The sequence below is a fragment of the Myotis nattereri genome, assembly GCF_964212035.1.
Source record: "Myotis nattereri genome assembly, chromosome: 6".
Classification (NCBI taxonomy): Eukaryota; Metazoa; Chordata; class Mammalia; order Chiroptera; family Vespertilionidae; genus Myotis; species Myotis nattereri.
The window spans coordinates 21,412,298-21,429,376 of NC_138081.1; the positions used below are offsets into that span (position 1 = coordinate 21,412,298).

Here is a 17,079-nt window from a genome sequence, read left to right on the forward strand (position 1 = left end):
AAAATGGCTTTCCTTAGAACTTTGAACGTCATTAACTTGTAGCTTCCTATCTTATTTTGGGAAAAATCTGTGCCTATGTAATTCATGTTACTGTACTAATAACACATTTTGATTCTCTTGTGGGTTTTTGTGGGTAACTATCTGCAGCAAATGATTACCTTATTAGACAGCACAGATGCACAGCCTCCTTACCTTCAAGTCAGGAAAATTTTCTTCCATTATTTCTTTGATGACTTTTCCCCCTAGGTTTCTCTCTTCCCTCATTTGAAAGATCCTATATTTCAGGTATTGAACTTTTTTTGTTGTTTTTTTTTTTTTAAATTAAATCTTTATTGTTCAGATTATTACATTTGTTCCTCTTTTTTCCCCCCATAACTCCCCTCCTCCCAGTTCCCGCCCCACCCTCTGCCCTCACTCCCCACCCACTGTCCTCATCCATAGGTGCTCGATTTTTGTCCAGTCTCTTCCCGCAACTCCCACACCCCTTTCCCCCCCAAGAATAGTCAGTCCATTCCCTTTCTGTGTCCCTGATTCTATTATGATCACCAGATTATTTATTCACTTGATTCTTAGATTCACTTGTTGATAGATGCATATTTGTTGTTCATAATTTATATCTTTACCTTTTTCTTCTTCTTCCTCTTCTTAAAGGATCCCTTTCAGCATTTCATATAATACTGGTTTGGTGGTGATGAACTCCTTTAGCTTTTCCTTATCTGTGAAGCTCTTTATCTGACCTTGAGTTCTGAATGATAGCTTTGCTGGATAAAGTAGTCTTGGTTGTAGGTTCTTGGTATTCATCACTTTGAATATTTCTTGCCACTCCCTTCTGGCCTGCAAAGTTTCTGTTGAGAAATCAGCTGACAGTCGTATGGGTATTCCCTTGTAGGTAACTGACTTTCTTTCTCTTGCTGCTTTTAAGATTCTCTCTTTGTCTTTTGCTCTTGGCATTTTAATTATGATGTGTCTTGGTGTGGTCCTCTTTGGATTCCTTTTGTTTGGGGTTCTCTGCGCTTCTTGGATCTGTAAGTCTATTTCTTTCACTAGGTGGGGTAAGTTTTCTGTCATTATTTCTTCAAATAGGTTTTCAATATCTTGGTCTCTCTCATCTTCTGGCACCCCTATAATTCTGATGTTGGTACGCTTGAAGCTGTCTCAGAGGCTCCTGACACTATCTTCGTATTTTCGGATTCTTTTTTCATTTTGCTTTTCCGGTTGGGTGTTTTTTGCTTCTTCGCATTTCGAATCTTTGACTTGATTCTTGCGCTCCTCTGGTCTGCTGTTGGGTGTCCGTATAATATTCTTTATTGCAGTCAGTGTATGCTTAATTTCTAGTTGGTTCTTTATCACAACATTGAGGGTCTCATTAGATTTCTTGAGGATCTCACTACATTTATCCGCGGTTTCTAGACAGTTCTTGAGAGACCTTAAAAGTGTGGTTTTGAGCTCTATATCTTCCATTTCTGACATTTGCGTCCTGTTTCTTTGTCTCCGCATTTTTTTATCTTTTCTTGGTGCACCCCCTAGTGGTCTTTGTGCGCAGTCTTGTTGTAGTTAAGCCTTGATTGTTGTCGGCAATACCGGGGGTGATTTGACCTCCAGGCTAACTGGCTATGAGAGTCCGCTGTGTCTCTAGGTTGCTTTGTTATATGAGAACTAAAAGTACACGTATTGGAAAAGTTAGCACATTCATGGTTTATTATAAAGGACTGTATGCAATAATAAATTTGAAAACTTTATATTATGGATTTTACTTTAAATATAGACATGTGTCAGGTAAGCTTAAAGTGAAGTATTTGCATAGAATAAAATCTAGAGGAATTAAAAATTTCATTCATTCCCGAATATTTTGTCAGGGTATTTCTTCCTTAGTTGTCGTCGAGCGGCTACTGTCGATGCATAGATGACATATCCCCAGGAAAGTAATACGATCGTGAGGAGCAACACGGAATAAATCCGGTCCAGGGTGCGGCGACTCACTGGCCTCATGATAAGGAGACCACGGTGATCCGCGGGAACGGGCAGGCCTGCCGGCCTAGAGTGACCTCCGGGGCAGCGGCTGTCGGGCGGCGGCCATCCTACCTCAGGTATTGAACTTTAAAAAATAATATTTTATGTCTCTTTTGTTTCTTGTTCTGTTTGCTTTCTCACTGTCTTTTTGTTCTACTAACTAATAGGTTTCTTCTAGCTTATCTTACCACTTGTTTCAATTTTTTATTTGGGGAATTGTTCTTTGATTTTTTGTCTTTATCACAACTTTCTACTCTTTGTAAATTTATGAGTCAATACTTTTGCAGATGCCTTTTATTAGAATTTATTATGCCTTGCTTCTCCATATCATTATTCTCCTCCTTTAGTGTCCCTCTTTCATAGTGAAGAATTTTCTCAAATGTTTGATAATCCTTGGTTGAATAGCCAGAATTACAATGCACTAAGCAGCTGATTAGAAGTTTTCTGTTGCAGAATTATTGACTTTTGCACTTGATTTTAGGTTCATCAGAATACCAGCCAATTTGCTAATTGAACAGCACAAAAATAATGTGGAGTTCTTTCCTCTGAGGCCACTCCCTTTCTCCAGAGAATAAACCTCCAATCTCTTGCCTATGGTGTTCAGGGAGTGGAGGGACTAAACTTGTGACTGTGTTATCATCTATGTTGGATGAGGGAGGGACCGTGGGTTGGTTATCCTACATATAAATTTTCAACAGGCCGTCCTTTCTTTATCCACATTTCTCACCTTGCACTCTGGTTTCTCCTAGATCTAAGCCTCTGTAAGTTTCTAAGAGGCAAATTGACTCCCTTGCTGATATTCTCCTTTATGAATATCAAAGTTGTGTCTTTCTTTGTCCTACTACATGAATTATCATGCTTGTGTCTGCTTTTCATCTTTCAGAATTACTGAGACCTCTTAACGCCTCAAGCACACTCTCTTGTTCTTCAACTTTTATCTACTATTATCTATTTTTATCTATTATCTACTTCTATGGGTTTATATGTGTTTATTCCTTTTATAACATTTCAGAGGGCTCTTTAGAGGAGCAGAAATAAACATGTTCTATCTCCCATCTTCAAACAGAAGCTTCTGGTTTTCCTTTTCAAACATACAGTCTAGAGCTAATTATCACTAATTTTGTAGATCACTGTTAGTCAAAAATAACCTAAATAGCTAAACCATATTCTCAGGTACCACCCTAAAAAACTATGGTTTGGAATAGCTACATTAGGTAATACATATATTCAGTTTTTAACTAACATTTGCACTGACTTTTTAGTTTTGTTTAAAATCTAATTGATGTGCCGGCTGGTGTGGCTCAGTGGTTGAGCGTCGACTTATGAACTAGGAAGTCAAGGTTTGACTTGTGGTCAGGGCACATGCCCAGGTTTTGGGCTCAGTCCCCATTAGGAGGTGTGTAGGAGGCAGCTGATCAATGATTCTCTCTCATCATTGATGTTTCTATCTCCCTCTCACTTCCTCTCTGAAATCAATAAAATAATATTTTAAAAATAAATAAGTATAAAATCTAATAGGTGCTCTAAACCCCATTTTGAGAAGAATGCCATAAATGTTTCTCAAAAATGAAAATATTTTATAATAGATACTAATGTTGCCACAAAATTTTAATAGAATTCTTCTAAAGTATCAATATCTGCTGTGTAATTTGAAGCATACAAATTCATTACACTTTATATAATTATTTTCGATCATTATATATCTTATATCACATATAGCATATATTATTCTATATATGTGTTCTTGGTTTTATATTTGTAAATTTTAAAAAACATATTTTTATTTATTTCAGAGAGGAAGTGAGGGGGAGAGAAAGAGAAATATTAATGATGAGAGAGAATCATTGATTGGCTGCCTCTTGCATGCCCCCTACTGGGGATCGAGCCTGCAACCCTGGCATGTGCCCTCAGCCAGAATCAAACCTGGGACCCTTCAGTCCACAGGCTGACACTCTATCCACTGAGCCAAACCAGGTAGGGCTATATTTGTAATTTATTTTTATTGTAAATAGTTCATTTTTCCTACCTTTGGCAGTAGGTCTTCATTCTTTTCTTTCCTTTTTCATAATTCAGAAAATATAGTCTATTGTGGTTCATTTGGGACTTTTTTAAGTAGTTACTTTTTAACTTTCAAAATTTATTTAAGTATTTCTCAATTTAACTAGGAAGTTGAAATAGTGCTTATTAATTTATCAATGTGAAAGTATAAGTGTTAGCTCACATTTTCCATGAGCAATTATATTTTGATTTGCTTGGATATATATTTAAATGATGCATACAAATCTATATATTAAGATTTCTGTTGTGACATGTACTTAAATTGATTTTTTCTGTCCATATAGTTCTTAGGAATCCTTAAGCTTAATTAGCACTATGTATAGCACTATTATAAATAGGGTCCTAGTAATGATATATATAGCCATTAAAAACTTGTTTTAACTTAGTATATATTAATATCCATTTATTCATGTATCACTCTTTTGAAGCAGGGCCAAGATCTTTTCTTTGAATATAGATCTTCTAATTAGAGTTCTTATTTTTACAGCAAAATTCATGCCCATAAAGTATTGTCTACTATTTTTAGTTTGGATTTCTTTAGAATTGAGTTCTTAATTAGATCTGCAAAACAATGTGTACAGAGTTGAGACTGAGTTTTTTCCTCAAGAAGGTTGAAAATCTTTTATTGCAATTTATTTGATCAAGTCTTCTTAAAGTGTTCAACAGTTTTCACAGAGAAAAATATTTGGCATATTTTTTATTGGTTGTTATAACACTTGCACTAGATAATTACAATGAAAAGTACAAATTTGGGGGAGGGGGATAGAACTAACTTTTGGTAACCATACAATTCAGTTGGTGAGAGCAGAAATACATGGCTATTAGCATGAAGGCCATAAACTGCCAGCACCGGGCACTTTTACAGAAGGAAGGAAGAGCTGATTTAAAATAGAGGCTCATAGATTGACTTTTGTGTCACTAGAGTATATCCAAAATCCAGGGGTATAAATACACCACAACATTAGGAAGAGGATAGCTCAAAGCTGAAAGTGTAGAAGAGCAAAATTGAAGACACTAAAGCAGACAAAGAAGATATTAACTTGAAAGTTTCATTTGTTTACTTCAGCCATTAATGCATGGATGCATTTTGTCATTGCTGTTTCTTGTTTTTCCCAACAGTTTGAGTTGCTGTGTATGCAAAATATCACAAAGGATACTTATGAATTATTTATGGCATTTTCCATTTAATATTTTTGGACCATAGTTGACCACAGATAACTGAAACCACAGATGAGAGATACTACTGTAGAAGTATCAGGTGGTCACTATCTTGACCACTACAAGTCCAATGAGGAACAAAAAGGCAAACACTCATGACAACTTAACAAACACTCCAAAATAATATGGGATAAATAGCCAGTATGTAGTCTAGAAATGTGGTCTCAAAGATCTTACCATCTTTACATCCTAATTTATTAAAAATGTAAAATATAATTAGGCCTATAAAACATCAATCCATATTCTGTTAATGATTTGACAACTTATTCAACTTCTTAGTGATCGCAGGGCTTTTATTTTTCTTTTTCAGTGTTTTACACTTTACCTACATGACTGCTGAAATAATTTATGCCACCTCTGTGTTAGGCATAGACCAGTTTATGAAAATAGCTATGTAAAAACATATGTACACGTCATTGTGCCTGGTAGTTTTACAATTTATAGCCTTTGTAAACTAAGCATCCAAATGGTATCTTGATAGCCTTTATAATAATAAGCCAAACACAGTTACAATTGACATTTTTCCTGGATTAATTTGTATATTCCATGATCTATATCTCACTCTTATCTGTTCCATGTCAGAACCCTTTGTTCTACAAGATGTCTTTTCTTGCAGTATTGATCCTTATTGATCTTAACCTAGTACAATAGTGAATAATTAAATATTTTCTCAAAGAAACAAGTCTTTCCCTCTTTTCAATATGACCTTCATCCGATGTTCAAACAGTCCCAGCATTATGGAGGAATCTTTTTAGTGCAAACTTGACCTCTGCTGCCCTACTTTGAACATGCACTTGATTGCTAACGAGAGCTTTTAGAAATGTAACAGTGCTGATTTGTTAGATAATGAAATCCAAATTGTTCTAGAAAAAGGTGCAATTATACAGCATGTAATACACAAATAAATTGACTTAATGTTACATTATAATGAAAACTGTGCAAAATCCTCTACACAAGCACAATAAAATAATAAAAAGTAATAGAACAGGTAATAGATGTAAAATAAATGCTAAAAAAGTAGTTCAAATCATTTTCATACCAGTCAAAAGATACTGAGGAGGGCGCATCCAATCACAATAAAACACCAGAATGAAACACTTCTAAATAGTAATATAAATTTTTGTGGACACTTCATGTCCCATGATGTGGAATTGACATATAGTTTGATTTTCTTTTTCCTAATGTAAGCCCCAGTTTTACAGTCCTAGTGAAAACATTTTATTGCTGGGGATGTATTAGACATGGTTCATTTCCCTTCTCAGTATGGCTTTAATTTTCCACATCCATGGCTTGACACAGACCCAAACACCAGAAGATGGTTGTCTGCTATAAACTGTTTGGTTTTCTTTGATTGCTTTACAATTTAATCTATAGTTCATTCCATTAACCCTTTCCATTTTAATGCTGCCAAGTCCCCCAGCTCCTTAATACAAAGATAAACATTTATGTTGATTCTGGTTTCTCATGCCCAGAGCAATATGCGCTGGGGTGGGGAGGAGGAGAAAGGAAATGTTTCTTTCCTATTTAACTTTTTCGGGGCCCTGGGTAATTGCAGAATAATTGACATTTTGCAATGAGGGGGTTTCGCTTTTGCTTCATAATACATTCATCATTATTCATTCATTGGGTTCAGTGATATTCATACTGATCTGCTGAGCCAAGAAAGTGCCACTGTCATTCTAACTTTCTCCTCAAATCCCTGATCCTGGGGGGAGGTGGGGCTGGGGACTGGGATGGGGGGCGGGGAAATCCTTTCCCTGGCTGCCGTGTTGTCACATCCGATATCCCGTTCCTTCCGGCAGAGAAAGTGTATCTGGGAGGGTCACCGGATCAGCCTGTGCCTCGGGGCGGCTCGCCTCCAGTACAAAAGACTGAGCTCAACTCACGTTAGTCTTCTAGGTGGCCTATCGGCGGTGACGGACTGCCAGCTCGGCTGTGGGCGAGCCGTGATGACTGCCTTGAAATGCTAAGTGCTTAATTAAGGACCTTTCATATCAGTTATTGAGGCCTCCATCTCCCATAGCCCTGGGCATTGTACTTTACCGAGGGCTCCCTGGAGCCAGAGCCAACTTTATTGCAGTGACAAGTAGAGAAAGAGAGAGAAACAAGTGGTTTCAATCCTCACCCAGCCTTCCCCAAATCTAAATACAACCTGACAGCAGACTAGTCATAGTTGGCCGACTCCTAAAAATACACCTTTTTCATGTTCGTGGAAATACAGCAAAGTTGTGTCTCTCCGCAGCGATGAACAGGCTCATTGTCCGCAGCCAGGTAGCAAGCACGGGGCTCACGCCTTGCCTTCCCCTGGCTCACCGAGAGGGCTGCACCCCACGGAGGTATTTTAAAAGGTGGAACGATGTTTGGTCCCCTGTTTTTACTAGTCCTGATGTCACTTTAAAAGTTCGTCTTAAACAGCGTATGATGGTGATCAGTTCTGCCTGTAGCTTATAACTATTTTGCTCTTTTACAGTGGAAGCTCTAAGTTAATCACCTGAAAGCACTCCTATATATCTCCATTGCCAAACGGGTTTAAAGTTGCTAAATAATGTGAGATAAGTTTTAAAAAGCTACAGTTGCTGCTGGTATCTGTTATCTTGATTAATGGTAAGTTGACTGATCACTGACAGTATAATGCAATGAGTTTTAAAGCAAAGCACAGGAAGAATATAGATTGCCTACACCTATCTGGCCAGGTAAACATGCATAGTCCTCATTTGTTGAGGAAAAAAAATAGACTGCCCTTGACCACCACACACGTGAAAGAATACAAAAAGTATATTTTTAAGAACTAAAATAGAAGAATCACTAGCAAATAATTTCGGCTGTGATTTGCAATGAACATACCCTGGCAAAGAGAGCATCTATAAAACAATGTGTTAGACATTGCACTGCAGTGTTGACACATCACAGCTAGGAGAGCTGATTGTGAAAGTTCTCCTCCCGAGGGAAAAAATAAATTGTATCTGTGTGTGCTGATGGGTGTTAACTAAATGGGTGGATGGTAGCCATTTCACAAAATAGACATATATATGAGATCATTATGTCCTACATCTAAGACTAATGCCATGCTCTCAATAATTAAAATAAAAAGTTTAGGGTCCCGGAATGTTTGCAGACCACTTCTTCTATCTGTGTAGAAACTACATGAAAAGACATTTCGCGGTATCAAAACATTCCCAACTCAAATGCTAACCACCACTATCTCTCCTAATACACTTTGGATTCATTTACTAATTAAATTTCGTGTACCCTTTCACTGAGAATTTTTTTTGTATTTATATGTGTAGATATTATTGTTATATTTATATACTTATGTGGATGCATATTAATATCTAAAAGGTAATCACAGATATGCATTTTATTTTTCAGGCAAAGTAAAGTAGGCTGTGAACAGCAACTCATGACATTGAACCTCTGAAGACAGATGGAATTCAATGTGGACACTCTCTATTGGTTCTAAATGATCAGGTTAATAGAAGAATTTTGATGGAGGAGCATAATATGATCTCTTATTTGTTTCCAGGGTGAGTAGGAGAGGGCACCTTGGAGACTTACCATTTATGAATCAGAACTGGGCTTTAATCCTTATGATATCAAACTTCTGCACTGTGCATGCCCATCTGAGAAGAAGCCGTCCACTTTGGAAGTTGCCTTTTTTTCTAAAACTGCACCTCACACTTAAATGTGAATCTCTGCTCCTCTATCCCAATTATAGGGACCTTAAAGGGGATATTTTATGATTTGAAAAGCCACTTTTATTGTCTATCTTACTGTTAGAATTCAGCAGATAATACAGTTTGACTTTCTACACCCTGGTTAAGTTTAGAAACATGGATCTATGGGGCTGAACAGTAAATAGTACCTGATTTAGCCATGACTTAGCTTTACAGCAAAGAACAAAAATATTGGTACTAGTGTTCTAATCAAATGACAATCTGGCTGCATTTGAACCTGGTCATTCAGATATTACCTTAGCCACAGATTTGAAATATTTTTATCAAATACTTAAGAATCCATTCCCACCCCACTACTCTCCCACTCCCACCCCTACTCTCCTACCTCCCCCAAGGAGCTAAGGGGTTGCATTGATACCACAGGAGGTCGATATAAACAATATTTAATTAGAGAAACTAACAATTGCATGGGGTGTGGTAGTGAGGAAACAATAGAACTTTGCAAGAAAAGAGTAAGTTTTACATTGGTTTCAAGAATTCAGCTCTCCTTTTTTTAGCATTAACATCTGACATCTGTATGCTTCAATTAGTCTTAGGAACATCAGCATTTACCTTTCTGTAATATAAAGCTCACACCACAATCCACTATTAGAATTTAATTCTAAGAAAAGATTAATTGCAGCAAATGTTATGTGAGGAATTTTATTTGTATCTTAAAGTCAAGTGGGTGCAAATAAATTAGAGATATGTATATGATTTTAAAACACTAAATAATTAAGTCAAGAATACAAAATTAATAAAACAAAATAATTTACAAAAACCAAATCATTCTGATTTTTTTTCCATCTTCAATTCACTTGTACCTCAAGTTACTGAATGACACAGCTTGCTTTTTTATAGGTAAATGTCCAAATACTAAATACATAGCTACATGTTTATTTTATTGCATATTACTTTATTTGCATATAACATGCTTACCCTGAAATTATTTGCACAGACTTTAACCTGGCCCCCTAAAATAATCTGTGTCTATCTAGTTGGAAGAAAGCATATAAAATACTTTGAATCATTATTCATTAGCATACATGAGCTTTCGTAATCACATACAGAAATCCAGAAATGTCAACTACTTTTAACTCTACTAATAAGACTGAATACAGCAGATAATCTTGTGAGATGTAATACACAGAAGAAGTAGGAGCATTTTTCGGGTGTTTTTTTTTCTGTTGTTTGGTATGTAGAGAAATGCCAAATCCAGCAAATGAAACAAAGTAAAAAAAAAAAAAGCAGATGGAGTAGAACTTTTAAATCAAGTCCAGTTCTGGCGAGTAAACAATTCTGGGGTACAATTTCATTCCAGAGGAAAGGGAGCAAGAGAGAAAGAGAGAGAAAGCGCGACCACTAAAAAGATTATTGATAATTCAAAGGCCCGGTGTCTGCACTCACTCAGCGGTGTGATACTGACAATTGTTAACTACAAAACTGTGGTCGCCGCGCGAGGGTAAATAAGCTATCACCGCGGCGCTGAGTGGTGGGACGGGACGCGCTCCGCTGGAATGTACTTCCCGGCAGCAGGCGCTACCTGATGACAGCTACAATCAAGAGTGGCTGCAGGCAGCTGCTTTGCTCCAGGCCACATTCAATTATGTCGGACTGCATTAGTCCCTGGCGAAGCTGTCACCTTGCAGCCTGTGAAGTGATCGCGGGAAGAGGCTCCTGAAGCCTCTCCAGTCCCCTGCTTCAGGTTTCATGCGGGAGGAAGCGAAACAATGTGGGGGAGAACGGAGCATTAGTCCTCTGACGGCAGCGTTCATTGTGCTCTCAGAGTAGGAGGGGAAAAAAATAGCTTAGGTGAGCTGGATTCCAGAAATCTGGTGGTGGATAATTGCAGGATTTTTTCTTCTCCAACAAGTAGCTATTTTTTCAGGAGGGAGTGCCAGGAGAGTGTCCTATTTTCAGGATTTGAGACTCTGTGTGGTTCACCCTCCTCCGGAGACAGCATTGCATTGGAATATATTTTTTCATATGTGATCTCCCCAAGGATTCTCTAGCAGTCAAGATATTTTGCAGTCTGATCTGCGAGTGTGGAATGTTTGACTTCTTTTCTAAGCTTTCCAGAACTTTTGGTAACATGGATTTTGAGATTTCTTTCCTAAGGGATCCCTTGGCTTTTCAGAGCGAAAGAGAAATAAACCCAAGTTATTCTGAGAAGTTACTGGGCACATGATGTATTGTGGGTGATGGGCCTGCCCGGAACAGTTTGTAACCTTTCCACACTACAGCCAATGATCGTTGAAGGGCAGTTAAGATTGGAGAGTCAAGGATAAGTCAGTATTTTCACTTCTACAAATGAGGTTGAGTGGGGTTACAGCAACTCATGTTATTTCATTAAAATAGCTAATCAAGTGCCACTACCTGGTGAAATTCGCAGAGAGATGGGAGTTATTTCCCGAAGGCACTAAATAAATTCCAAGTGCCATGGTATTAAGAAGTGCTGTCTGTTCTCAAGATGTTATTTGGTTGCAGGAAAAGCATGTAAAATATTGAAGATGAATTCTAGAACATATAGGAACCTGCCCTCTGACTCACTGTGTAATACTGGACAAGTCACTTACCCTCTCTCTAAGTTTTCATGTTGGAAAAACAGATACAAGGATGCCTCACCAAAGAGAATGTGAGAGAGTAGAGAGTACATGTTTTATAGCACATTCAAAAAAAATTTACCCAAAGTACAGAAAGTCTGAAATTTCCAAAATATTTTGTTAGTTTAAAATTATTTTGTTCCTCTGAAAGTTTTAAAGATGTCCACTTCATATCGGTAACTTTGAGCATTTTGTGGCATCATCAGTACAGCAAATAATTATTCAGTGAATGCCCAGGATCACCATGATCCCAAGTGGACAAACTCCTTCACATTGATATTTACAAAGTGTATTCTTTAAACTAGTGATCTGCTGTGGTGCTCAGATTAAACTGAGCACAGGAGCTGCTTTAGCTTTGTGCAGCTGCAGCAACCTGGCTTCTGAGTCCCTCAAAATAATCTATACAATAAAAAGGTAATATGCAAACTGACCCTAACAGCAGAATGACTGGGAATGAGTGGTCACTATGACACACACTGACCACCAGGGGGCAGATGCTCAATGCAGGAGCTGCCCCTTGGTGGTCAGTGAGCTCCCATAGGGGGAGCTCTGCTCAGCCACAAGCCAAGCTGATGGCTGCTAGTACAGCGGTGGTGGTGGGAGCCTCTCCCACCTCCTCAGCAGCGCTAAGGATGTCCGACTGCAGCTTAGGCCTGCTCCCAGCTGGCAAGTGGACATCCCCTGAGGGCTGTCGGGCTGCCGGAGGGATGTCTGACTGCCAGCTTGGGCCCGATCCCCCAGGGAGCAGGCCTAAGCCAACAGGTGGACATCCTCCGAGGGGTCCCAGACTGCAAGAGGGCATAGACCAGGCTGAGGGGACCCCCCTCCCGAGTGCACAAATTTTTGTGTACCTGGCCTCTAGTAATAAATAAACAGCTGAAGCAGCAGAAGCTCCTGGGCTGATTAGCAGAAATGGCTGGACCCCTATGATCTTCACTTGCTTCTGGCTTGCTTTGCTCATTTTTTATTTTGTATGTATAGGAGAGTTATCTGGACTTGATCAGAAATGTATCAGAAGACATTTTTTTTTAAAAAAAGAATGAAGTAAAGAAGAATATAATTTACAAAAATTATTGCACTGGTGGTAATTTCTTAAATAGCATGGTTATATACATACATATAATAGCATACTTATATACTTACATAGTATGTGTATATACTAACTATGGATATATCTACATCTATCTAGATATCACACACAGAAATCATTTTTTATGCTTATTAAGATGTTTGGATAAATAAGTATTCTTGTTAATATTTTGCTTTGGAGTTTTCAAAATAATTGTTACATTTATAAACATTAAATGAATGTTATTAAGAGAATGTAGTATTAAAATACTAAAAAGATACAGACTCTTAAACATGAATAATGTGCAGAACTTTCATGATTAGCAACAATATGCTTTTAAATTTAAAATGTTGCTTTGAAAGTGATACTTCTACTTGCAATGGAATCTCATCTGCATAAATATGTGGTACTAAATATCCAAAAGTTCAGGACAGTGATTTTTAGATCATGAAAACTCTTGTTCCCTAGTTTTCTTCAGATGTATATGAGCAGAAGTATGGATTGAGTATTGATATGTATCTGTAGCAAAGTATTAAGCTCAGCAGAGCACATGGAGATCAAACCCCCCTTGTTTGCCCAGATAAGCAGCAGTCAAAGGTGTTCAGGATTGGATTTTGTGAGGAGAGGCCCTTGATTAATCATGTGAAGGTTCCTATAGTCTTAGCACATGGCTGAAGAAATAAGCCAGGATGATCAGAGCACTGTGCACTTCCCAGGGAATTTCAAAGACATGCTTAATAGAAACTCCTCAAATTAAAAAGAAAATTATATATGTATATATATATTTTTACCTTTGGACAAGAGTAAAAACGTTGCATATATAAATACTAGAGGCCCAGTGCATGAATTCATGCATGGGTAGGGTCCCTCAGCCTGGCCAGTGATTGAGGCCTATGGGGGGCAGGCCAGGGGGAGGAACCAGCCAGGGGGAGGGGCCACGAGAGGTTGCGGGTGGCCCATCGGGGTCCTGATCGGGCCGGTTGGCAATTGCAGTGCACGTCATAGCGACTGGACTTTTACATAGAGATATATAAGTATCTATAATAATAAAAGCATAATATGCTAATTAGACCAGATGACCTTCTGGATGAAGCCAGGGCTGCGAGGGAAGCCCAGGTCCCAGGTGCCTTCCAGCAGCTGGAGGGAAACCCAGATTCTGGGTGCCAGCGGCCGGAGGGAAGCCTGGATTCTGGTGCCAGAGGGAAGCTGGTGCCGGCAGCCAATGGAAGGAAGGCCTACTCTTGCACGAATTTCGTGCATCGGGCCTCTAATATTGTATATATTTACCTTTGCACAGGAGCAAATACAGAGTGTAGCAAAAGTAGGTTTACAGTTGTGAGTACACAAAACAGTTTTTTCATGTATTATCATTTATTCATTATGGTATTATTTTCCATATGAACAACTGTAAACCCACTTTTGTCCCACCCTGTATATATAAAATAGAATTTTTAAAATGAACCAGGCCTCAAAGTTTCTTATAAAGTTTGTTTTGCCTTTTCTTTTTCCTTAAGGTGATTTACAAGGTTATACACTAAAGATAATTCATCTAATTTTCAACTTGGCTACAACAATGCTAGAGTGTACTATCATGTCAAAATGGTTTCTTTCGTGTGTATGTGTGGCAGGAAATGGGACCTAGAGCAGAGATTTACTAGACAAATCACACTAATGAAGCAGGCCAGATGCCAAAGACACAAAGCAAGGTGCACCATGAGGGAATCGCAGGCGGAGACAGCTGGGGTCGCAGGAGAGCCTCAGACCCAGCTTGAGATCTGAAAGCCAGGGTCTCAGGTAAGAACCAGAGGGAACATGAGGCCTGAACACTATCCTCACAGGCTGAATACTGGATCACACATGCTGTTTTCCTGCAGAGAAAGAAATCCAATAGGCCAGGCTCACCGAGACCCAGCCTGGGCAGCAGGTTGCTTTGCCTCCATCCAGTTAAAAGGCCACATGCATAGCCAAACCTGGCAAGAACCCACACTAAGTGCACAGCTGCAGATATGTGGGTGCCTTGCAGGGGTTGACAGCACATGCACAGTCCATCAGGATAATCATAAGTAAATAAGACAACTTGAGATAAGTTACATAATAGTACACCCCACGTATTAATGTGTATCAATACACGTTCAGCAGATAAACATAGCCAGAGAGAACTTCCTCTGATAGGTTCATAAAAATACTGCCAGGAGGTCTCACCCCACCAACCCCCATCTTCACACCCCTGTCTTAGGCCCTGTAATAACTGCAGGTAAGAAAAGAGCGAGAGTGGGATAGAAAAATAAAGGAAATAAAAAAGAAGAAGGGAAAGACGCTCCTTCGAAGACACTGGTCATGCATACAAGCTCTGCCACAGAGGCTGCTCCTAGGAACCCTGTCAATTGCTGTGTTTGCTCTGATTCCATAATTCCCAATGTCTTGAAAAAGCAAAATAATAATAGTAATCACTATAGTCCTAGTTATTCTTGGTCTCGGAGTTAATCAGTTCCTATGGTGCATGAGTATGATGGGCTGTGGATTGAGGACATTTTTCATCGGATATTTTCATTTTTTGCCTTTGGCAAAAATTCCACCAGTAGTGATAAATAATTCCATACCCCTAAGTGGGTATTTTTTTTTTTTTTCAAGTGTAAGCCACAGCTGGCTCCTAGCCTGTCAGCTCGGCCGTAGTCACAGATGCCGCGTGCATACCTGTTGACAATCTTGTGGGTGGAAAAAGCTCATGATTCCCACATCCACACTTCTGCTCTTTCATCCTAATGGTGTCCCTTGAAAACACAGTCAGAGAAGGGAAGAGAGACAGACCGAGGCAAAGGTACAAATACTGTGGATTTTTGCCTTCGGGTTTAGAATATATTCCTACTTCTCAGATGTTTTATTTCACAGCCAACTCACTGGTTATACTTGGGGATTGAATGAAAATACAAACCCACCACTATTTTAAAGGACTAGCATAATATCTTGCACATAGTAGGGACTAGAAATTGCTGAATAAAGGAAAAAGTGAATGAGGTTGGTTGGTTTTGCTTTAAAAAAAAATTTATGGCCTTTTCTTTTCCATTTTACTGTCTTCCTAATCCCTTTTGACACTCATATTTCCCCCATCCCTTGGTACCTACTACCTTCACAGTGCCCCCGGGCTGGTCCCTATGCCATAGTTCACCTGTCCTTAAAAATTATTTTCAACTCTTACCTCTTTCCTGCTATCAAAATGTGCTCTTCCAGCCAATCCAAGCTCTGGTAACAATCAGTCCCAATTATTTAATTGGATAACAAATATTTTTAAATGTGTTACCTACCAATTGGGTTACCCCTTGTCTATATCCACATCCTAAACTCAGCTAAGGAATTATGAAACAATGGCAATTCCCAGCATAAAATGGCTGGGGACTAGTTGGCCAGGACCGTTATTTGGAAATGTTACTGGAATTGTATCAGGTACCATTTGTTATCCACAGTTGTACAGAGCTGGCCACGTTTAAAGGCCCAAAAAATTGAACACACACATTATTTTTGAAATAATAAAATCTTTACTAATTAACAAAAAGTAAAAAACAGTTATAGAGGATTAAAATAAGGGAAAGGGGGAGTAAAATACACCTAAAAAATGATTTTAGAGTAAATTTATAATGTGGAAAAACCAATTACATTATTCTTAGGGGAAGCATAACCCCTAAACTAATAGGATTCCTTTTAACATGTTTTGTGACAGTTAATCAGGTATTTCACCTGAACGTTGAAGAACAGCTCCCAAAGAATGCATGCTCAATCAACATTAAAAACTAAATAAATCAAGTCAAAGACTCAGAAATGAATTATTGGTTGATGTTTATAACAACACGGTCAATAGTATTATGGGAAGCTTCATGGCTATGAGAAAACTCTAGACTTTGACTAAAGAAAACTAGGTTTTTCTAGGATTTTTTCCCCACTTTTGCCACTTACTAGTTTGCAACCCTTTCAGCAGAGAATCTCTTTACAAAAAATAAAAATAAAAAAGCACCAGGTTTAACAAATAAATAAATAAGGGGTGGATAGCCTTGGGCTAGTCATTTTCATCACTGTGAATTTATAAAATCAAGGAGTTGGAGTGTTTCTTTCTCATACTGAAATTCTATAATTCACCAAACTCACCCCAAGGAAGTCTGTAGGTCAGTTCTGAAATAGCAATGGAGAAAACCATATAGAATTAGAGATCAAAGACGTTGCTTTGTACCTTCCTCTTTCCCTCTCTTCTTTCATCTGGAGGAAAGGAGTTAAAGGAGTACGGTACCAAATGCCTTCACCACTCTTGTGGTTATTACAAACCTGAGGTCCCAGAACAGCAAAGCAGAGGGAAAAAGTCCGTCCTTCAGTACCAGTGAGCCAAGCGCCCTAAACAGCTATTTCCAAGCTGTTATAGTCC

General features: G+C 38.6%; 1 protein-coding gene across 1 annotated transcript; it reads right to left on the bottom strand.

Annotated features, from left to right (window-relative positions):
* Positions 1–1,830: 1,830 nt before the first annotated feature.
* Positions 1,831–1,989, bottom strand: LOC308521799 (small integral membrane protein 27-like; the record flags this gene model as incomplete). The annotated part of the gene is made up of 1 exon (XM_081094907.1): positions 1,831–1,989. One exon carries the CDS (start codon positions 1,987–1,989, stop codon positions 1,831–1,833), a length of 159 nt encoding a protein of 52 aa, XP_080951033.1.
* Positions 1,990–17,079: the final 15,090 nt, after the last annotated feature.